Here is a 24,671-nt window from a genome sequence, read left to right as displayed (position 1 = left end):
TTTTGTCAATAGTGGCTAAATATATTTGGGTGCTCCCATGTGTAGTGCATGAGTACTTACATTTGATATATCTTCTTGTCGGGAAGGACAAAGATTGTCCTCTTTGCTATTATTCGGTGTTCTTCTTTGTCTCTTGTTGGAGTCTTTGTTTTAAAGTCCATTTTGTCCAATATAAGTATCGCTACCCCAAGTTTCTTTTGACATGCATTTGCAAGATGTTTCTCCATTCCCTCACTTTCAATCTGCAGATTTCTTTAGGTCTAAAATGAGTCTCTTGCAGGCAGCATATAGATGGGTCTTGTTTTTTTGTTGTTGTTGTTTCTGTTTTATTTAATCCCTTCTGCCACCCTATGTCTTTTGATTAGAGCATTAGTTTATTAAATACAAAGTAATTATTGATATATATTTTTTATTGCCATTTTGTTACTTGTTTTGTGGTTGTTTCTGTAGATTTTCTCTGATCCTTTCTTCTCTTGCTCTCTCTCACGGTTTGCTGGCTTTCCTTAGTGATGTACTTGGATTCCTTTATCTTTATCTTTGCGTATCTATTACTGGTTTTTGATTTGTGGTTCCTCTTAGGTTTGTTTATAACATCTTCAGCATATAGCAGTCTACATTAAGTTGATGGTTGCTTAAGTTTTAACCCATTTTTTTGTTCCTTTCCCTCTATCTCATGTTTTAGGGATATGGTATCATATTTTACATCCTTTTATTTTGTGAATCCCTTGACTGATTTTTACAGATGTACTTATTTTTACTGCTTTTATGTTTCTCACTTTTCCTACTTTTGCTTATGGTCTTTCTTTTCTACTCAAAGAGTCCCCTTTAACATTTCTTGTAGGGCTGGATTAGTGGTCATAAACTCCTTACCTTTTGTTTGTCTGAGAAACTCTTTATCTCTCCTTCTATTCTGAATAATAGCTTTGCTATTTTTCTCCTGTCAGCACTTTGAATATATCATGCCACTCCTTTCTGGATTGCAAAGTTTCTGTTGAAAAAACTGCTGATAGCCTTATGGGGTTTCCCTTATATGTAACTGTCTTTTTTGTTGTTGCTTTTAAGATTTTTTTTATCAGTACTTTTTACCATTTCAATTACTATGTGTCTCAGTGTGGACCTCCTCGTGTTGATTTTGTGAGGCATTTTCTGTGCCTCCTAGACCAGGATATCTGTTTCCTTCCCTAGGTTGGGGAAGTTTTCAGCTATTATTTCTTCAAATACATGTTCTGCCTCCTTTCCTCTCTCCTTCTTTTGGGACCCCTATTATGTAAATATTATTACGCTTGATGGAGTCACTGGGTTCCCTAAGTCTATTCTCATTTTGCAAAATTTTTTTCTCTTATCTGTTCATCTTGATTACTTTCCATTACTCTGTCTTCTAGGTCACTAATTCATTCCTCTGATTCCTGTAGCCTGCTGTTTATTCCAATTAGTATATATTTTTAAATTTTATTTATTGTGTTCTTCATCTCTGATTCATTCTCTTTTATCTCTTTGTTAAGGATCTCACTGAGGTCCACCACTCTTTTCGCAAGTCCAGCAAGTATCTTTATGATCATTACTTTAAATTCTCTATCAGGTATATTATTTATCTCCGTTTTGCTCAGATCTCTTGCTGTAGTGTTGTCCTGCCTTTTTCATTTGGAACATATTCCTCCGTCTCTTCCTTTTGTTTCACTCTCTGTATCTGTTTCTGTGTCTTGGAAAAGTTAACTATATCCCCTGTCCTTGAAAGTAACAGCCTTTTGAAAGGGCTTATAGTGTCCCGTGTTGCCCGGAACCCGGCGTTTCAGGAGGTGTCTCCTATATGTGTTGCATGTGCCCTGCTGTTGTGCCCTGGCTGCTCTCTCTCTCAGGTCAGCTGTCTGCAGAGGCTCTCTTTGCCTCTTGTGGGCAGTGTTTGGCCCCTGGCTGGCGTGAGGCATGAAGTTTTAACAAGGTGCACACCGGGAACCGTGGCTGCATGGACAGGGCACACGGTTTTAACAAAGTGTGGCTCGGGCTTCTGCAGGGCCTCCCTTCAGGCCGCTGCCCCTGCTGCCGCTGATGCCAGGACCAAGGCCCCACAACGTGTGCCCGTCAGGAGACATGGTGTTGGCAAGGCTTGCAATGCTCTTCTAGGGGAGGGGACCCCAGCACTGGGACTAAAGCAAGCAGGACTGGGAAGAGCGGATCCACTGAAGCACAGGTGGGCATGGCTTGGTGTAAGCGAGTGAGGTGGCCAGTGGCAGTGTCATGCTTGTTCCCACAGGTGGTTGTGTGTTTATTCCGGGGGGCGGGGTGGGAAATGGAACCTGACAGCCCCTTTGTTCCTGAAGGAGTCTTCCTGGTGATCCCTGCCCCTCTGACGTGCTCTGAGATGGGTAAATAGCGCTCCCTTCCCATTTGCTCCAGGCGTTTTTCAAACTGCCGCTTCCAGGCTCTATCTCCGTGGGCTGCTTGTTGTGCTGTCTCTTGAAGGACAAGGAAGTCAGCTTCCTATCTCCCTTTGGTTGTCCCAGAACTGAGTCCTCTGATTTTTAAAATTCCAGGCTTTAAATCCCTCTGGTTGTAAGAACTTACAAAAGTTGGCCCTTCTTGATTTCAAAGTCAAGTGTTGCAGAGATTTTTGTCTTCCCTGTACAGGCTCTCCCCACCCTCCCCCACATCGTCATAGTCTGTTTCTCTCCCCTCTCCAAGCTGATGCCTCCCCCATCCCCTCAGGACAGCGAGTCCCTTTTGTTCCACACCATGCCTCCACCCTTCCTACCCTCTCTGATGTGGTCTCTTCTCTACCTTTAAGGGTAGAGTTCGTTCTGGTAGTCTTTGGGTCATTTTCTGGGTTATTTATGCTGCTGTATTATCGAGTTGTATTTGTGGGACCAGGCAAGCCTCCTACTGACTAAGGCAGATTCTTAATGTGTGATCTAAACATTGCCTGTGGTTAGCAAGTATAATTTGTTATTTCAATTAAATATTTCCCAGAAACTTTGGTTTCACACGAACTCAAAACCGTCCATTATTAGGGTGCATTCACATGAACACACTTGTTTATTCCGTATATGAATTTTAAAGATTCACTTATCTTTTTGTGTTAAGGCATTACTTTTACAGCACAGTCTTTTCAATGTTAGAAAACCACTGGGAATGAAAAGCAATAGAAAAACAGTTCAGATTGTTATGTATTCATTGTATTCCCCATCACCTACATCTGAACAAGCATCTTCCTCTTGCCTGGTTCCACACCATGCAGAGATATTACATGACATCATAGAAGGAATGACGTCACACTTTCAATATTATGACTTAAGGGTAGGCTTACGCAAAAGGAACAGATGGCTTCAAGAGAGAAAAACCCTTGTTTAAATTAGACTAACACCAGAAGTTGGCTCTGAATTGCGAAATGTAATTAAAACTTTATTTTAAAATACATTTCACAGTTTATATACCCTAGGAAGAGCTTTTTACCATATGAACTTTCCAGCTGCCACCTAGCACAAAAGAGGTTGCATTTTTCATGTAAGGCGGTCCACAGTTCAGGGAATGATGGTATTGAGAAAAGTAAAGATAAATCTCATAGACATGGCAATCCTATTTGTTAAAATGTCACATTTCATGGGAATGGTGTCAGAGTCATGAGAAATTACTTTAGAAAAAAAAATTACTGGTAGAAGCTTTGGGTGGGTATAATGTGCTGGAGAGAATATCTGACCAATGCCTTCTTTGGCCCTGACGTGGGCTGATCTGCCCAAATGTCTGTAAAGAGTACGATTTGGGATACTCCACAAATACCAATTACCAGCATTACTTAATTGCATTTTATTTGGCATTACTCGTGTATATTAAGAAGTTCTACCATGGGGGAGGGGAAGGAAAAAAGAAAAAGTTAGAGAGGGAGAGAGCCAAACCATGAGAGACTCTCAGAAACTGAGAATAAACGGAGGGTTGACGGGGGGTGGGAGGGCGGGGAGGGTGGGTGATGGGCACTGAGGAGGGCACCTGTTGGGATGAGCCCTGGGTGTTGTATGGGGACTGATTTGACAATAAATTTCGTATTAAAAAAAAAGAAGTTCTGCTACATTTCAATCTGTCAGACATTTGTCTGCACTTTGTTTTTTTCTTATTGAATAGGTCCTGCAATGAAAAGAAATCCATGGTAAACAATAACAGGGGAGGAATGCACATAATGCATTAAGGGTTGGAAGTAGTTTTTCTTAACCCCCTTTGACAGATGAGAAGGACTTGAAGGCTTCAGTGACTTTCTCAAGACCAAGCAAATAAGTGCTGTTGTCAGAACTAGAAATTAAGCCACATGACGCCCGTACCCCGTTTCTCCATTGTCCCATGCATAGAATATAGAAAAAAATAGATACACACACACTGATGATGTAGTTACTTGCCGATATCCTCACACAATGGTAACCTGATATGTGTTCGGTATTTGTGTTTCTGTGTCAGTGAGTGCTCCCTACAAACCAGTGTAGACTTTGATATAAAATTCAGCCCCAACCATACAAGTTATATACATGTGGCCATAATGACATGCTTTCAAAGCATCTATTTTTTTTTTCTTTTTTCTAGTTTTTCTTTCCTGTCATCTGCCACAGAGATAGCAGAAGAAATATCAGAGGACATTAGTAAATTTTAAAAAGGGGTGTGTTATTAGTAAGTATTTCCTTTTTAAAAAAACTGTCACTTGCTTGTCAGGCCTCTACTTTGTGGCCTGAACTGTTTCCTTTAATTTTTCACTCCATGGTAGGATCTGAGCCAATATGACTAAATAAGTTCTCTTTACTATAAATAATGTGCACAATGTATATACTATCCAATGTGTGTACTCATTCCTCTCAGGCATGCTCTACTTATGCACATAATGCATGCATATGCATAATGCTAATAATAAACTGTTAAGAAGTATAGCATTGTACACGCAGGATTCTAAATGTTATAAACCATTTCATGTGCATAGCATTCCAATTGTTCTTTCTTTAAAATGCCGTACTATTTAAGTATATAAGGATGTTTTGCTCAATTTAAGTTTGCAAAACATTTGCCTGGAATTGTTTTTGAATGGTTTCACGTTAATTCACTAGGATTCCTAGGAATTAAAAGTGTACAGTTCCAAGAATCCCGGATAATTTTTTTGTGGCTTTTCAAAGGCAACCTTAATGTTAAAAGTCACCATAATTATAATTCAGTAATCATTTTTTTAATGTTTATTTATTATTATTGAGAGACAGAGCATGAGCATGGGAGGGGCAGAGAGAGAGGGAGACACAGAATCCGAAGCAGACTCCAGGCTCTGAGCTGTCAGCACAGAGCCCGATGTGGGGCTCGAACTCACAAACCATGAGATCGTGACCTGAGCTGAAGTCAGACGCTTAACCGACTGAGCCACCCAGGTGCCCCATAATTCAGTAATCGTTTTGAAGGCAGAGAATATGTTGTTCCCTGCTACTTTCCACTCTCTGGTACATGGTAATGAGGCGCTCAATAAATATTTGTTGAGTGAATGAATAAATGAATGAATGAAGTAATATTCTACCCTCTTACTTCATCTAATTAAGTGCATGAAAAAATATATCAAAATTGTAACCTATAAAGAGGTGAATCTGGCATGAATAATCAGAGGTACGAAGAATAAAATGTGTTATTAGCCCATTCCCTGAGCTCTCCCCTTTCTTTCAGAACCCTGGGGTCAAATTCTTCTACCTTCCACAGGGAGCAATTTTCAAAGAGAGAGGTGGGCTATTTTCCTGCACTTGAATATTATTGTGCCCCTAATCAAACTCTGGGCCCTGGATTTCCATCAAAGTTCTGTGGTTTGTTAGATAGATAACCAAGTAGAAAAATGATGGAGGCATAGCACCTGTCTTTTGCCCTCCCCGGGACTCAAACTGTAATCAGTAAATAGTTAGCACTCAAATGCCTTCCAGCCATATTGCTTTACCCAACTTTCACTGGTAATGAAAGAACTGTGTTGTCACAAAAATACCTACAGCTACTCTATAGTACATTAAGGATAAAATTTCCTTGGAGATGAATTGCAAAGAGACTATCCATGGGGTATCCTCTTTAATCACATACACCAAATATTAGACCAGGGGCAGACACAGGGCTGTGATTACATGCCAACTGGAAATGTAGATAGAGTTTCAACAGGGAGTAAAATTATACTAAATGATTAAAAGGCATAAAGCCTTTGTGGATTAACAACCCAAACAGGAACACTTAGGTGCTGGTGTTATTTTCCAATAACTGTTGACTTTGGGTGACTATAACTGTCAAGGACAGCCCCCTGCAGTGTTCCCTAGGGCTAAATTCACAGCAGTCCATAGGCACATCCACAGACCCATATTTCTTAAAGAGAACAGATGGTTAGGGGAGGGCCTAGACACCGAAGCAGATTTATCTTGTCAGGTTGTTATCTCCAGGTAAATGACCGTAAGCAGGTCACAAATGGTCACATGACAACAATGTGGTTCAGAGGTGTCCTGAGGTGTCTGCCATTTATTAACTCTTCCCTCTCAGGGTCCCAACTGCTCCTTTTGGATAGGTAGATAACAGTTTTGCTATGTTGTGTTGTGTTGTATTATGTGTGTGTGTGTGTGTGTGTGTGTGTGTGTGTATGTGTGTGTAAACATACATTTTAAGATAAAATGCCTTATGCATGAATGCTAGTGAAGATTTATATTCCTTCCAAATATTTCACTGCTTTAACGTGATTGTGCCCATGCTGGAATATTTTATTTTGTATTCTGAAATGATAGAAGTCTTACCTCTGAGGGGATAAATGCACCAATTTTACGCGTGGTCAAGGCTGAGCGCCAGTCCTGGGGGAGACCCCCGTGTTCTAAAAGCAGCCACAGGGCCGAGCCAGCACCTTTACTGGTTACCTGGCAATCAGAACAGCCGGTGGGTTCAGAACCGTCTCTTTTATGCCAAAAACGGCATGGTGGGAGAAAGGAATGGTTCTGTGTTTTGTTCCGTTTTGTTTTCCTGGGAGGCCTTGTTTTCAGAATGCTCTTCTTTTTTTGTATGTTGTCTGTGCATTTTGTTGCAGGAAATACATGCTCTTTTGTGATTTGTCCCCATTATGAAAGCTGCCCTTTCAGTACAGATCAGATTGCGTGCACAGCCCAGCAGACCTCAGAGAGTCTGTGAAAGGCTGACCTAGTCAAACGTCAGCCTGGCAACTGTCTTGCTGTGAACACCCACATCAGAAAGCTAAAGTTGCCGGCATCTGCCTCCCTGATTATTTTTTTTTTCTGTTACTTTATTCCGTTTGTTTTTCTAAATGCACTACTTTTTCTGAAGCCATTTTGCCCAGTTGCCTCTCACTGAAATGTTCCTACTTGTATGTATTTCAGGCACTGGAACCCTGCATAGTCCCTAATATAGGTACAGAATGGGTGGCTGTTTGAGAAATGGTCTCAGGATTTTCTAGGATGCTCTGAATCTGTCTGATGCCAGGCCAACCTCTCAGTTCCATCCTGAGCTATTCTAGAGGGAGGCACTGGGATGGCAACCCCTGAAAATCAGATAATGTACCTTTGTTAGTTAAAAAAATACATACATACATATATATATATATATATATATATATATATATATATATGTACATATACATGTTGTTTGATTTTATGAGCAAAATTATCCTACTGTCCTAGGAGTTAAGATTTATTTCACAATTTCCAACAAAAGCTAACTTTCTACTAGGGTCAAGCATAATTTTCTAACTTACCTACATATCTAACTATAGAGAGAATTAGAAAGATTCTTCTTTACGAATCACCATAAGGCGGTTCAAATAGTATGGCGGACTAAATGTTCAGAGAAAGCCTCTCCAGCATAGTGCATGTAAAATACTGAATATAATGAAAGGGGGAAAATAATCATATTTTTAAATGCTTGATTAGGCTGATGGGGAAGTAAAGGACTTTCTCATGGTGCAGAAACAACAAGGGAGCAAAGAAACTGAGAGGTAAGGGGAGACCTAGAGTGTTCATTTGCCTGGCAGGTGGGGGAAAGGGGTAGGTTAATGGGCCAAAGGGAGACAGAGCCCAGCCTGGATAAGGCAGGAAGTAAATTGGAGAACACAGTTCCCATCAGTACATAAAGGGAGGGCTCCCTCACCCCAGACACTACCCATGTGGGCAGAATAGGTAAAAACCTGGTTCACAGAGGGAGTCTTTGGTGATATGCCTTTCTCAGTATTGTCTTCTGGTGAAAGGGAAGCAGAGTGAGAAAAAATGTCTCCAGTGAGAATCCATAACCACAAGCCCACACTCACTGAGTTTAGGGGACAGAATTCATAGAACCTGTGTGGTTTGAAACTCTCCAAGTCAAAAGTTTAAGCAGTCACACACATACAAAAAATACTGTATGACTTGAATGAGGTACCTGGAGTCATCAGATTCATAGAATGGTAGGTGCCATGGCCAGTGGGGAGGAGAAGTGGGGAGTTGTTGTTCAATGGGTACAGAGTTTCAGTTTTGCAAGATGAAAAGAGTTCTGGAGATTGGTTGCACAACACCGTTGAACTTGATACCTCAAAATGGGTACAATGGTAAATTTTATACTATGAGCATGTTGCCATAAATAAACATTTTTTTTATTTACAAAAATTGAGTCTAAAGTAGAACCACATTGGCAATGCCCCCTAACTGCCTATAAGAAACAAACAAAACAAACAAACAAACAAATGGGAAAAAAACCCTTCTAACCTAGGACTCATAATAATTTCCAAGGAATCCAAGATCACGATAACATTTTTTTAATATGAGTAAATAACCTCACATGAATAAAAGCCAGAAGAACCAACAAACTATAAAATCAGGCTTTAGAAATTAGATTTCTTGATTACAAGGTAAATATGGTATGTTTAATATTTTTTTAATTTTTTTAATGTTTATTTTTATTTTTGAGAGAGACAGAGAAAGAATGCGAGTGGGTTAGGGGCAGAGAGAGAGGGAGACACAGAATCCGAAGCAGGCTCCAGTCTCTGAACTGTCAGCACAGAGCCCGACGCGGGGCTCGAACTCACGAGCTATGCGATCATGACCTGAGCTGAAGTTGGCCGCTCAACCAACTGAGCCACCCAGGCGCCCCTATATGTTCAATATTTTTTAAAGATTTAATTGTAAACATATTGAAGGAAAAAGAAATTATCAGAATTAACCAAGCAGATGTAAAAAGTAAACAAATAGAACTTATAGAATTTTTTTTTAAAAGACTACGGTTTTAAGTTTTATGTTCTTATTTTTTTTAAGTTTATTTATTTATTTTGAGAGAGAGAGAGAGAACAAGCTGGGAAGGGGCAGAGAGAGGGAGAGACAGAATCCCAAGCGGGCTCTGCACTGTCAGTGCAGAGCCTGATGTGGGGCTCGAACTCATGAATCGTGAGATCATGATCTGAGCCAAGATCAAGGGTGAGACCCTTAACCAAGTGAGCCACCCAGGTACCCCTGTTCTTAATACTGTAAACCAAATTGATAGGCTAGGCAACAGATTGATTTTGCTGGAGAGGGAAGTAGTAAATAGGAAGATAGAACTTTAAGAAAAATAGTTCAAATATGCAAATGGATGGAAATATGAAGGAGATGTTAAGAGACCTGCAGAACAGGTAATAAGATCCTACATATATCAAATTGGAGTTTATGATGCAAATAACCAAGAAGATACAGATAGAGTGATATTCAAAGAGACAATGGCTAAAGTTTTCCAGAAACAATGAAAACTACATTTTCATATCCAGGAATCCCAAGCATACGCCATAAAAAGAATTTCACACTGAGATAGATCATAGTGCAAATACAGACTACCAGAGACAGGTTAAAAACAGAAAGAAAAAGGCACGTTACTTCAAAGGAAGCATAATTAGATTCAGCCGACTTATGAACGGCAGTACCATATTTCAGTTGAAAATGGAATATCTTTAAAGGGCTTAGAAAAACTAACTTTTAATTAGAATTGTATATTTTAATTAATTATGATAAATTGCCTTTTCTATTTGATTACCTCTTTTTTTTTTAATTTTTTTTTCAACGTTTATTTATTTTTGGGACAGAGAGAGACAGAGCATGAACGGGGGAGGGGCAGAGAGAGAGGGAGACACAGAATCGGAAACAGGCTCCAGGCTCTGAGCCATCAGCCCAGAGCCCGACGCGGGGCTCGAACTCACGGACCGCGAGATCATGACCTGGCTGAAGTCGGACGCTTAACCGACTGCGCCACCCAGGCGCCCCTTTTTTTTTTTTTATTTTTTTTTTCAACGTTTATTTATTTTTGGGACAGAGAGAGACAGAGCATGAACAGGGGAGGGGCAGAGAGAGAGGGAGACACAGACTCGGAAACAGGCTCCAGGCTCTGAGCCATCAGCCCAGAGCCCGGATTTGATTACCTCTTATGAATGAAGGAATGAAGGCATTCTCAGATACCTATATGCTAAGTTTTTATTACCAAAACAGATACACATCAAAGGATCTTCAAATGATGTACCTTAGGAAATTCAAGGAGAAAGACCTGAGATGTAAGAGTAAATGGTGGGCAAAGAAAATTGCCAGCAGAAAGGCAAATCTAAATATACAGTGACCATCAATATGTCTTATGATAGTAAAATCGTGTCTAATCACTGGGATTAGAAAAAGAAAATAGACACACATTCTGGAAAAAAAAAACAGTATAAAACTTAGATGGTAGATGATTGAAATTGAAGGGTTCTAGGGTCTTTGTCTTAGCAGGAAGGTTGGTAAGAAATTTATTATATTTAAATTTTGATATGGTACATTTGATACATGTTACATTTTCTATCATGACCACTGATAGCATAGAAATAGTATATATACCTTCCAAAGTATTAAAGGGGAAAGATGAAATAAAGAGGTGAAAAAAATCAGTAAAAGACATCAAGAAAGAATGACATTAACTATGACAAAAAGAAAAGGTGGGGTAAACATTTTAGTAAACATGGTCAATGTATGTAAACTGAATTTTTCATATAAAAGAAGAGACTGGGTAAGATCCCAAACCCAGCCACATGCCCCTTATGTAAAACACATCTGAATTATAAAACTAATACAGAAAAATCGGTATAGTCGCACTAGCATCAGATAAAACAGCCTTTCAAACAAAAAGCGTTACTCAAATTACTAGAGATAAAGCGATTCAATATACATTGAAATAAATTCCAATTCACCAGGAAGGTAAAAAAACTTGTGACAGCATAGCTTCAACACACACACACACACACACACACACACACACACACACATGCGTGCACACACACGCAATCAGAAGCTAAAAATCCACTGTAATAGATTTTAACATACTGCTTTTTGTAATCAATCAGTTGGGCAGTCACAAAATCAGTAGGAATATACAATATTTGAACACGGTTAATTTAATAACTGTGGTCTAATGGACCTATAGAGAGCATAATCGTAGCAGGATACAGATGTTTTCAAGAACCTAAGAAATATTTATGAAATTTAAAATATATCTTGCTTGTTTGCATGACATACTTCACATTGTTTAATGAGTATTAAAGAATCATCTTTCTTGATTAGAGACACTACATATGTTCTGTATCATCCAAGGTAACATGATCAAATACATTATTTTAAATTCGCATGAAACTACCCTAGATCTCATGGCAAATGGTAGAGTGAAGATTCAAAAGCAGGTGTCTCTGGGTCCAAAGAGTCTCTTCATACTGTGGTGCACTATGTCTACGACGGGGGTCTAGAAGCATCCCTGTATTTGATCAGTATGACCAGAAGAGTTTGAAAATAGCCACGTATGTACTGTTCTTGATACTAACCCAGTTGCCAGAAAAATTGCCTTTACCTTGATGTTCTCAGTCTCTCCATTAATATTGGCTTCTCTATTCTGCCACAGTTATAACTTACTTTTCTCAGCACAGGCTTTTATAATATTTCTATTAAGTAGAAGCATTGTTTCAGTACATTCTGTAGAACTGTGAGTTTATTAAATAGCTGAATGCCAGGTGTGATTATGAGAATTTACCAGTCTGTTGATATGGCTTTATTCCAATATACAAGATAGAAGTAATTGTAATGTATTATTAGTCTCATTTGTACTGTGTTAATTCCTTAATCAATTTAATTCGTTAATCAAAGGCTAATGTCTAGCCTTTGCAACACTGTCAGGCCTTTTCATAAAACAAACTGTGGTCAACACCTGTTCAGATAGTCATTTATTCTGCTTGCTCCTACACATCTAACATAATGTGTTGGGGGTTGAGTGGTGGACTCCAAAAAGATCTGTCCATGTTTTAACCCCTGCACCTCTGAAAATGATCCTCCTCTTTGGGAAAAGAGTCTTTGCCGTTGTGATGAAGCGAAGGGTCTCGGGATGAGATCATTCCGGATTATCTGGGTAGACACTAAATCTAATGATGTGTCCTTCTAAGAAATAAAAGAGAAGACACAGACAGATAGGAGGAAGCCATGTGAAGAAAGAGGCAGAAACTGAAGTTATACGGCCGCGAGCCAAGAATGTCTGGAACAATCCGACAACGGAAGGAAGAAGGAAGGTGGGTTTTTCCCCTGGAGGCTTTGAACAAGTACAGTTCCACCAGCACCTTCATCTCAGAGTCTGGCCCCCAGAACTGTGAGAAAGAAATTTCTGTATTTTAAGTCACCCAGTGTCTTCTAATTTGTGATAGCAGCTGTAGAAAACTAAGAATACTGCCAGACAAATCATTATACCTATTACTATCATGTTTTCTAATTGCATTTGCAAAATTCAGAGGATTCAAACCACCAGTCACAACAGCAAACTTGAATGTTTACATTTATGGTTTTCTTCTCAGGGTGAAACCATTCACTTTCCCTTCCTTCTATATTTGCAGAGAAATTTATCCCCCAACTGACAAATACTGAGCATGTACAATTGGCACCTACTGTAATATCAGAGACAACGTGCATAGAGACAGTTATTATGAAGAGTTGGGGAGGACTCAGTAAATTAAAAGGAATTATTTACACAAAATACCTAGGACACTAACAGACCCAGAGTCGGGACACAAAAATGGCGGCAACGACTTTTATTGATGTCTATTGCAAAACATTATAAATACTATCATCCAGGTAGTTAGTGGTTTTCTCTAAGTGATTAGTATTTCATTAATCTGATGATACTATTTATTTGATCATCCATAATCATCTGGTGCCTTGGGACTTATTTGGAGATAGTCTGCTTACCTATCAATGTGGGACATAACCGTTTTGGAGACGTCTACACCTGCTTCTTGCAACACTCGGATAATCTGAAATGGTGCGCTTGGATTCCTTCCAGGATGAATAATAACAGGACAGCCGAGCTGAGCCTGAGCATGAGCTGTTGCCTGAAGAACCTTCTTCTCACTCTCTGCCAGAGGCCAGGAGCAACCGATTTCTCCAATGACCCCACACTTGATGCTAGTTCCATCAGCTCCATGGAGAATTTCATTAATGAGGACATCAGTAAGCTAAGGAAGAGTGGGAAAGAAGATACTTTACAGATTGTGGAATTTATCAACCCATAGTCACCACAGTGTGCGAATGAAATTTAATCATTTCGTCGTTCATGCTTTAAAAACTCTGCTTGACATCCATTCAGCGAATACTGGCCAATGAGAAAGGCCAAGTCTCAAATTCCACAAGTTATTCCAAATCAAAGACTCAATAATATCTTACTGTGATTATTTCACAAGAAATTTGGGGCTTTAGAAAGCTATAGGGAAAAAGATGTGACTTCATGCAAGTACATTCAGATGAGAAAAAAAAAAAAACAAACTGTAATTTAACCTGAGGAACATCTAGAGCGTAAAAAGACTGCCCTGAACATACATCCACTGTATTAACTGATTCTTTAGTTCTCCCTTATTTATGCAGCCCTTGGTCCCATACAGCATAGGAAATTCACAGCACATAATATTAATATCATATTTTTTGGTTCATATGTATATTTACTACTAAGAGTGGTTGGAAGAATGTATGATAGCTGACTTCAAGATAGTCTTCAAATAATAGACATATAAAAAGGTAAAGGGCTGACTGGAAAATAATGCAAATAAAACTTTGAAATATGAAGACTTTAATAATTGACTGATTCTTTGCAAACACTATGGGTGACATTCCTTGCCTATCAAGCAGATAATGGAAGACACGTACAAATGAATACGGTATGTATAAACACATTAAGTTACTATCACAGAAAGAGAGCACATGTATATGCAAAAAAGACTTGTGGTTAATTCTTTCTTTTTATCTCTGAAAGATTTACTTCCTTCTGCCCATTCTTGCCTCAGATCATATGATAACAAAAACAGGAATGGATTTTCTTCCACCACCCCTCCTATTTTGTAAAAGAAGGAAACATATTCGCAAATGCGCCAAGTCTCTGCCTGCCAAGTTTCACCCTGCAGTGAATTTTTATTGCTGGTTATTATAAAATCCAACAAGAAAATCGAGGTTACATAACTGAAGTTTATAATGGAAAAATGAGGTTTACAAACAGACTGTGGCACCACCACTGAGCACAGACACAATACATACAAATCTAAGCGTTCACACTTTGGGTTTTCCAGTGACCAGTGGGTTAAGAGCTCCTTCCTTCACACTTTTTTTCTTCACGAAATGAAATGTTCCTAATTTGGGTCCCAACTGGCAGATGCCTTTGCTAGCTAGCAAACTTCTGTAGCATGCCCAGCTACCTCTGAGTCAGTGACATTCTCCAAATGTAGGTGACACACAGGGGTAATCCGACGTCTGGAGTTCTGGCTTTTCTGAGTTTACGTGCAAACATTGCTGAACAACTTGGGGCTTCTTACCTGTTCCACTGACATGGCTCTGGTGTCTGGAGAGTGAGTTGCGTCCACATAAAATCCGGCTCCAGATATGATATGGACGCCGGTCTCTTCGGCAAGCCACTTCAAAGTCTTCACGTCTCGGCTGATGCCAACAGTAGTGTTCTCGACCAAAGCCCCTCCACCGTTGGCTTTAAAATACAACAGTTCTTCCCTGATGGCTTCCGTCTCCTGATTCAGCTGAAGATTCTCCTTATGGGAATAAGGGTTCTTTTGAATCCAAAATAAATTTTTCATCATAATAGGTTCTTCGGAGGTAGCTTCGTAACGTGGAGGAGGTGGGTAGTAACAGCAGTCAAAGGTCATTGTCAAATGTTCGTGGGTCAGAGTGCGGCCCAGTTTGCCTGGCTCTACCAGGCCCAAAACAGTTTGGACTTTCCCACTTAAGGAGGACATTTCTGATGATACCAGGAGATGCTCTGAAAAGAGTGTTTTCTGGAAAAAAAAAAGAAAACCATAATCAGAAAATTTAACACACACATAAATTCTGTCCATAGGGGATGGGAGGCTGTGAATGTATACCCGTGTAAGAAAGAGAATCAATGAGACTAGAGATATGGTCCCATTTATCACCCTGCCAAAGCCAGAGTCAGTCTCTAGTAAATTGTGTAAGTTCACTGCAGCCTTAAGTGACATGCATGGTGTTAAATGTCCCCCGGCCACTTCCACTGGGACTCCTCTGCCTGATTTAATCCCATCCTCATCTACTGAAAATATTTCTTGGTGTTCAGCTCACATTTTCCTTTTGCTTAAGTTCATCTCATTAGTCACAGGTACACACTCTTGGTCAATTCAACAGTAATCTCCATCTAAAAAAACTCATAACCAGTAAGTTTTATCCAAACCAGCCTTGTCTCCGAACTTTTTGTCATTTTTTTCAGATAAATTAAATATATACTGAGGCTACTGATCATCACTAGCCATTACTACTCATTCACTATCCACATGAATCTACTATCAGACTCCTGTTGATGGTCCATCACGTGCCAGAAATTGGAGATACAAATATGCATAAGACAAAACTCTCTGACCTTGATGATTTCACAGACTCCCCCCGACCGCCGCCAAAAAAAAAAAAAAAAAAAAAAAAACAACTGGGGGAAAACACCTAGGTTCAATAATAAAAAAAAAACAAGAATAAAAACCTCTTCGCTCTAGAAGTTTTATTGTGTCTAGGGCCCATAGAAACATTTCAAAAATCATTAAAAGCAAAAATCCTTTGTTATAATGAAAGCAACTATAATTTATTGAAGCTGAAATTTGCCATCCCCCAAAAGAGTAAATACCTCTCCACTTATCCTATTTACTTTCATTTGTAACACATACTAAGGATTCACCAAGTTTCCATCACTGACAGCAAAAACCACAGTTCCGTATGTTCCCTAAATGAAGGGATTCTCTTGGAAAGAAGAAGGCATGACTGAAAGTGTGAAGACAAACACCTCCATGGCCAAGAGCGAAACCCCTGCCAGAAACAGTGGTCTACACAGACCGCCAGCCACACACATTTGGAGGATGGTGACAAATGGACTGGGAACCAGGTAAAAGAAAATGCCTTTGAGGCTCTCAAGCTGTTTCTTTAAAAGACATTCTGAAATCATTTCCCCCCACCCTCCACATCCCTGCCCCTTTATCACTTTTCTTATCTATAAATAAGAATTATCTATAAATTTATCACTTTTCTTATCTATAAATTAGGAAATCAATGCACATTTCCTAGGCTATCCTAAGAATTCCATGAAACGAGATACCACAGGTTAAAAAAGACCTGTAGACATGGTTGGCACAGCACGTGGCCAACAAGCAGCGGCTTTGCGATGCTGGTTCTAGGAACTATTAGGTAGTCCCTAGGTTCTTTTTTTCCAAGTCTTTGGTTAGAGAGGAGATCATTTGGGGGAACAATGGGTAGAGGACAATTCGCAGTGGGTGTAGTACGTTCAAGAGACACGGTGAAAAGAGACCAGCGTGGGAGAAGAGGGAGCAGCGAGCTAAAGGCAGCTTTATATCAAGCCATTGGAGCTGAGGGGTTTGATATATATTGGCCTATAATGTGTAAATAATTGATTTCGAGTGTTTGGCAGAGAACTATAGGATGCGTGGCTAGCATGGCCATTCGTTTTCGTTAGGTAGCACTGTTCTGCAAGCCAAACTTCTAACCTCTAAATAATTCACACGGTGACAGAAGCTAGCTGCCAGTCACTGCACAGGGCAATCATTTTCATCGATGATGTCTAGGACCCCACTGTTCAATGCCTTATTCCCTGTTACTGAATGCAAGAAATACATAGCTAGTTCTTTCTGTTGACAAAAATCACAGTTCCACTAATGATCGATTTCATTTTCCATAAGGGTTAATTTGTTCTTTCCTTTCTTCTGATGGACGGAGGCCAGAAACTTGGATAAACTGATAAAACACCATCACTGTCTTTGTGTGTCAACTATACTTCAGTTTTTTTAAAAACATGGGGAGGGGGAGACCACTATCACTTTTACTAGAAAAGTACCACACAGCATGGTTAACTGATACAGATTTGAAAGAGCAATGTTAGTAAGTTTCAAGCTCGCAACCTGTGAATCTGTGAAAAAAAAAAGTCACTTAAGAAATGTCATCTCTCGTTGGAAATTCCTCAGGTAGAACTAGTTGGTGCTTCCTATGATCACAATGTAACCCATGCTTAAAGGATAAGAAATGACTAAAGAACAAACCAGAGCTGCCACTGCTCTAGGCTGGAATGTGTCTTTTAGTGGGATAAAATACGTATGTGGCAGTCATGATTCCCATGAGGCTAGAAAGCCCTCTCCTACGAACATTCAGCCTGAAAGTCGTTCTCTTCTCAAGGTAGAGACAAGGGGCTACCACTGGCCTTCCGCCATAGGGAGAAGAGTTCACAGATTAAGGAGGAAGGTTCTGGGCAATGAGAACTGCCGGCTCCCAACCGCACAGACCGGAGGGACCTCCACCAAAAAAAGCAGGCTTCAGGCATTTTGCAGGGCATCCATGGGAAGCTTCGGCATTGCACACACCTGCAACAGACAGTGGTGGGAAAAGAGACAGAGGAGCTGGAACATTTGCCAAAAGCTTTGTTGTGCTTCGGAAATGAAATTTGAGCAGAGACACGGACGCGACTCCTCTGCAAATCCTGTCACAGCCGGGTCAAAGGAAATGAGCCTTCTCATTCCAACAGGTACAGAATCGGATAAGAACGCAAGCTTTAAAGGAAAAAAAGAGAAAGAAAAAGACAAGAGCAGGGGATCCGTGCTATAGTGCTGAACTGGAAATCAGAGACAGTGTGTAGGATGTGTCATTTTTGAAAACATATACATGAATTAACTTTTATAAAATTCAGAGCAGATTTGCCAAATTGTTGGAGATTTGGTGGTGGGTGGGTAGTTTGAGGGCGATTTTAGTTTTGTTTTCCCCAAGATTTTGCTACACCTATTTCACCCTGATCGTTATACCTCATTTTGATTTTTCTGTCTCCTGGAGTTGAATGCTCATTTCAGTTACATTCCACATTTCAGAGGGTAGGGCTTCCTGAGAATTTCACATATGAATGAGCTTCCTGTAGATCTCAGAGACTCATGCCCTTTCGGGGCCCCTGTCCCTGCTGTCGCTGGTCCTAGACCCGGCTGAAGGTTCCTGCCCTGCAAGTTTAGACGCATTGGTTAAATTGGCAAGTGACGTTTGCTGCACTGATTCTCAGCTCACTTCCCCAACAACTGTGCAACTTCCGATCTCTATAATAAATCTTTGTTCCCTGATCAAACCCCCCCCCCCCGCCGGTTAAAAAAAAATGGGAAAGCATTTCCCAGCTTTATGCAGGAGAAGATATGAACTGAATACAGGCAGCCCTGTGGAGAATGGACGAAGGGGAGCCAGTGTGCCTGCAGAGACCCACAGGGCGTTGCTAGAACCTGGAAAAAAAATCAGGTAGTGGCTGTCTGAGAGGACAGCAGTGGAGATGGTGGGAAAGCAGAAGCAGCAGGAGGTGCTGGAAATTTCTAACCGGACTTGCTGATGCTGTAAGAGTATCCTCCAAATAATGGGCTCCTCAGAAAAAAGTGCCGTCTGGTGCAAATATGCAGGTGCTTCTATTTTTTTATGGTTTGTATCGCACAGAGCCGCAGCACCCTATAAACATTGCACTTAGGGCTGACATTTGATTTGGCATCGAAATATGTATGTTTTAAACCACATAATATTTCTTAAAGCTCGTTTGAATACTTCATCAAGTGCAGTTTCAAGCCTGTGACCTGTCTTCACGCAAACAATATCGGTCTGGTGGCTGAGCGGTGGTGACACAGGATTTCCTCCCCATGCACAGTACCTGTCTGCTTGCCCACGTATATATGACTGTGTGGCCCTATTGCATGGAGGCTTATAACTTTTCATATTAAGCATTGTCAAAACATCAATAACTCTACCTGCGTAAAGGGAAAGAAATCCAACCACTTCAGTACACAGAGGAAAAATGGGACCCAGCGAGTTCTTCAGACTGTGACATAAATAAAACAGAACCACTCGCAGATACAAATGAACAGCCTTGAATTTTGCATTCAGAGGAAAACGGTGGGTTTCATTCCCAAGCTTTTTTTTTTTCTTTTCCTTTTTTGCCCTATTTAAGGAAGTTGGGGAGATGATCTGAGGATATCTCCAAATCCCAAATCCCACATATGAAGATGGTGATGGAGATATACCCAAGAGGTGACACTCCTGGAAAAAGCCACTCACAGATGGGTGTGCCTGGGAAAGATTCCCTCCCCTGGATCAGCACAGGCCTCCCTGGGCCTGAGCAAGAGTTCATCTAAAATGAGACGTCAGTTCAGGGGCACCTGGGTGGCTCAGCTGATTAAATGTCTGACTCTCAGATTCGGCTCAGGTCATGATCTCACAGTTCGTGAGATCGAGCCCCTTGTCTGGCTCTGCACTGACAGTGCAGAGCCTGCTTGGGATTCTCTCTCTCCCTCTCACTCTGCCCCTCCCTCCCCTGCTGTCTTTCAAAAATAAATAAATGGAACATTAAAAAAATGGTAGTTCAGTCCAGTAATTATTAAAGCCAGAAATCACTTTGGGCTGCTCAACTGACAGGATGCGGCCTGTGGCTTAATTGACTCTCTTTTTAAAATTTTTATTAAAGAACTGTTTTTAAACTTTATTTATTTTTGAGAGAGAGCATGAGTGGGGAGGGGCAAAGAAAGAGGGAGACACAGAATCGGAAGCAGGCTCCAGGCTCTGAGCTGTCAGCACAGAGCCCGATGGGGGCTCGAACCCATGAACTGTGAGATAGATCATGACGTGAGCCAAAGTCTGACACTTAACCAACTGAGCCGCCCAGATGCCCCTAAAATTTTTATTTTTAACTGAATTATAGTTGACATACAATATTATATTAGCTTTAGGTGTACAATCTAGTGATTCAACAATTATATACATTATGAAATGCTTGCCATAAGTATAGTTACCATCTGTCACCACACAGTTATTACAATATCACTATGTCCCTTATGCTGTATTTTTCATCCCTGTGACTTATAACTGGAAGTTTGTACCTCTTAATCCCTTTCATCCATTTTACTCATCCCGCCCACCACCTTGCCTCTGGCAACCACCAATTTGTTCTCTGTATTATGAGTCTGTTTCTGGTTTTGTTGGTTTGTTTTTTAGCTTCTGGATAGAAGTGAAATACGGTATTTGTCTTTGTCCAACTTATTTACTTAGCATAATGCCCTCTGGGTCCATCTATCTGCATATGGAAAGATCTCACTCTTTTTCACGGCCCAGTAATATTCCAATGGATACCACATCTTCTTTATCCATTCATCTATCAATGGACACTTAGGGCAGCTTCTCTAACTTGGCTGTTGTAAATAATGCTGTGGTAAACATAGGGGTGCATGTGTCTTTTTGAATTAGTGTTTTTGTTTTCTTCAGCAAACACCCAGAAGTGTAATAGCTGGATCATACGCTATATCTATTTTCCGTTGTCTGAGGAACCTCCAGAACTTTTTCACAGTAGCTGTGTCAACTTATATTCCCACCCACAGTGAACAAGGGTTCCCTTTGTCCCACATCCTCACCCGCACTTGTCATTTCTTGCCATTTTCATACTAGCCATTGTGGCTGGTATAAGGAGATCTCATTATAGTTTCAGTTTGCCTTTTCTTGATGATTAGTGACACTGATCATCTCTTCATGTGTCTTTTGGTCACCTGTATGTCTTCTTTGGAAACATTTCTATTCAGGTCCTCTGCCCATTTTTTCCCAAAGTTTATTTATTTATTTTGAGAGAGAGATGGAGAAAGCATGAGCAGGAAAGGGGCACAGAGAGAGAGAGAGAGAGAATCCCAAGCAGGCCCTGCACTGTCAGCACAGAGCCAGAGGAGGGGCTCGATCTCATGAACTGTGAGATCATGACCTGAGCTGAAATCAAGAGCCAGAGGCTTGACCACTGGAGCCACCCAGGCGCCCTTCTCTGCCCATTTTTTTTTTTTCAACGTTTATTTATTTTTGGGACAGAGAGAGACAGAGCATGAACGGGGGAGGGGCAGAGAGAGAGGGAGACACAGAATCGGAAACAGGCTCCAGGCTCTGAGCCATCAGCCCAGAGCCCAACGCGGGGCTCGAACTCACGGACCGCGAGATCGTGACCTGGCTGAAGTTGGACGCTTAACCGACTGCGCCACCCAGGCGCCCCAACTCTGCCCATTTTTTAATGGGCTCTTTACTCAAACAGGTGCCAGCTGGTCACATACACTATGACTTTGGCAAATTACTATTGGCTTCTTGACTTTATCTGTTTAGTCAACAAATTGAAAACATTTCCTCCTTGATAAAAAGAGGGGAGGTGGAAGGAGGAAAGGAGGACGGCGGAAAAGCCTTGTATTCAGGTCAAAATGCAACATTACTCACTACTTGTCATAGTAACATCAGAGCTGGGACAAGTGTGATATTGTCAGAATGCTATCTACAGAACTGACCTTTATGTTTTCCTTCATTTGGAAAAAAAAAAATGAGATTTAGCTCATCTCAACCCCTCATTCTCAGAGAAAGTTTCTACACTCACTTCTGTGAGAATGTTTGATGTAAATTCCTTGATTTTGCTACGAACATAATCCTAGGAGTAAAACACGTAACAAGTTACTGGATACAACCATGATAACTCAACCCTGAAGTTAGTTCTCAGCTTTTCCCAGAGCAAATTTCCTCTTCCATGGGTTCTTAGCACTAGTTTTCTCGCAGAAACAACAATATTTTCAGCAAATTGCACAGCTGGTCCTTAACTGTATTTAGTCACTTAAAGAGTTTACAATTTGCATTACTTTTATTTATTTATTTATTTATTTATTTATTTATTTATTTTTTAAAAATCTTTATTTATTTTTGAGAGAGAGACAGCGTGTGAGCAGGGGAGGAACAGAGAGAGGAAGACACAGAATTGGAAGCAGGCTCCAGGCTCCGAGCTGTCAGCACAGAGCCCGACCCGGGGCTCGAACTCACGAACTGTGAGATCATGACCTGAGCCGAAGCCGGATGCTCGACTGACTGAGCCACCCAGGCGCCCCCAATTTGCATTACTTTTAATTCCAGGAGAACCACATGTTAATGTTTTATTTTTTTATTTTTTTATGTTTATTTATTTTTGAGAGAGAGAGACACAGAGCACAAGCAGGGGAGGGGCAGGGAGAGAGGGAGTCATAGAATCCGAGGCAGGCTCCGGGCTCCAAGCTGTCAGCACAGAGCCCCACGCGGGGCTGAAACTCAAGAACCACAAGATCATGACCTGAGCCGAAGCTGTCTTCAGTGGCTTGATTTAGTTGGAAGAACAATAGGTTCAGAGTCAACAGGTCTTGGCTCTTTCACTAAATAGTTGTGTGATTTGGGGCAACTAACTGAACCACTTGGAGCCTGTTGTCCCATCTATGAAATAAATGGGTTGGACCAGATGACTTCGAGATGACATTCATGCTTCTGTAATATCCTTTAGCTTGAAATGGATATTAATGACCTTCCATAGATCATTCAGTGAAGAATCTTCATCTATCAATGAAGGTGTATTTTAAGAATGGTTTTTAAAATGTATATTTTATATACATGTGCATATATATATATACATCTCTATATATGTAATGAGAATGAATTTCATTCATTACCTTTCAATTTTATTCATTCCCTATCAGTAAGGCTGTACTTACTGATTTTTAAAATGTACAGTTTATAAACGTGTGTGTGTGCATGTGTGTATACACACATATATGTATATAATAACAGAATGGGCGAATTGCATTCACTACCTATCAATTTCATTCATTAACTATCAATGGAGGATGTACCTATTGAGTGTTTTTAATGTATAATTTATATATGTGTGAATACATACACACATGTACATGGAGAGAGAAAGAATCGGTTTTAGTTTGAGATCCTTCTAAGTTTAAAAGAACCCTAGGAGGGATGGCTGGTTTGAAAGAATCCTAAACTTGGAGTTCTGGCTCCAATGTTTCCTATCTGTGTAACTGTGAAAAATTGAACAGCTTACCATGAGTTAGTTTCCTCCCTTGAAAACTGGAATATCTGCCTTATTGCAAGATTTGAAATGAAAAGCAAATAAGGTAACACCTAAAAGCACTACCTAATTTATAAGGCACACACAAATGCTCCAAATTCTTATTATATACATCAAACTGTGAATTATTTTCCAAACATTTGTTGAGTATCCTTAGGCAAATAAACCCAAACTTGTTCTTTCAAAAAACGAACAGTAAGGGTCTGAAGTTTACGAATCAATCAGAGGCTGTAATCTGTTTATTAGTTCCTCCACTTGAGGCCTGTGATTCTTAAAAGCAGATTGACTGTTGCGATTGACATCACAGCTCATTAGGCTTTTGGAAATGACCCACCAAAGCGATTACAGCTATAGGAGGTCCTCATTATCCAGGGGTAACTAGTACTGGAAGTGCCTTTTAAATGAATGCGCTTAATACAGTGTGTGAGCTGGTGTCCACAGATGGCTTCCAGTGAACCATGCCTTCTCGTATTCACATCTGTGTGCAGCTCCCTTCCACGTGGAACCTGAGCTTCCCTGTGACTCGCTTTAACCAATAGCATGTGGCGGGAGTGATGCGATGTGTTTGGGACCCAAATCTTCGGAAGGAGTTTCTGCTTTTGTGCTTTGGGGAAACCTGCACTGCCATATAAGTATAGCTACCCCTAATGTGGAGAAGGAGAGGCCCTCAGACTACATGGGGAGTGAGAGAGGCAGGCACCCCAGAATCCAGGCTGTCCCTGAGAAGGCACCAGATGAATGAATGAGTCATCTTGAACATTTTCAGCCACGATTCCACATGACTGCGAGCCCAGCTATGGCCAATCGAGAAGAATATAGCCGACCCACAGAATTATGAGAGATAATAAAATGGTCGTTGAAACCTGTGGTTTGGGGTTGTCACACAGCAGTAGGTAACCAGAAAATACAGAGACCAACACTGAATAATAAGTTATATTAAGACTTGATCGGGGTGCCTGGGTCGCTCAGTTGGTTAAGCGGCTGACTTCGGCTCAGGTCACGATCTCGCGTTCCGTGAGTTCGAGCCCCGCGTCGGGCTCTGTGCTGACCGCTCAGAGCCTGGAGCCTGTTTCACATTCTGTGTCTCCCTCTCTCTGACCCTCCCCCATTCATGCTCTGTCTCTCTCTGCCTCAAAAATAAATAAATGTTAAAAAAATTTTTTAAATAAAAAAAAAGACTTGATCAATATTTCAAATGAGAAAATAAAATAAATATGATAAAAATAAGTCATAATTATAAACATGTCCTAATTATA

The 24,671-nt window shown here is 40.5% G+C and overlaps 2 protein-coding genes across 5 annotated transcripts in view; one reads left to right on the top strand and one right to left on the bottom strand.

The window, feature by feature from the left end:
• Nucleotides 1–24,671, top strand: part of RSU1 (Ras suppressor protein 1) — a 355,401-nt gene that overhangs the window by 288,885 nt on the left and 41,845 nt on the right. The window lies entirely within an intron of this gene.
• Nucleotides 1–24,671, bottom strand: part of PTER (phosphotriesterase related) — a 69,510-nt gene that overhangs the window by 19,226 nt on the left and 25,613 nt on the right. For 3 of the 4 annotated variants that reach the window (XM_006933278.4, XM_019833991.2, XM_045060944.1), the window contains exons 2-3: nt 14,816–15,286; nt 13,206–13,471 (exon numbers count right to left, since the gene is read on the bottom strand). In XM_006933278.4, coding sequence (XP_006933340.1) covers nt 13,206–13,471; nt 14,816–15,247 — 698 coding nt within the window. In that variant the 5' untranslated portion in view covers nt 15,248–15,286. Of the gene's footprint in view, nt 1–13,205; nt 13,472–14,815; nt 15,287–18,310; nt 18,505–24,671 lie in introns of those variants that run through there. The other variant, XM_019833990.2, reaches the window with a different exon arrangement.

Source organism: Felis catus, chromosome B4, assembly GCF_018350175.1.
Source record: "Felis catus isolate Fca126 chromosome B4, F.catus_Fca126_mat1.0, whole genome shotgun sequence".
Lineage (NCBI taxonomy): Eukaryota > Metazoa > Chordata > Mammalia > Carnivora > Felidae > Felis > Felis catus.
The sequence above is the reverse complement of the archived record's forward strand: the minus strand, read 5'-3'. Positions and strand labels throughout refer to the sequence as shown.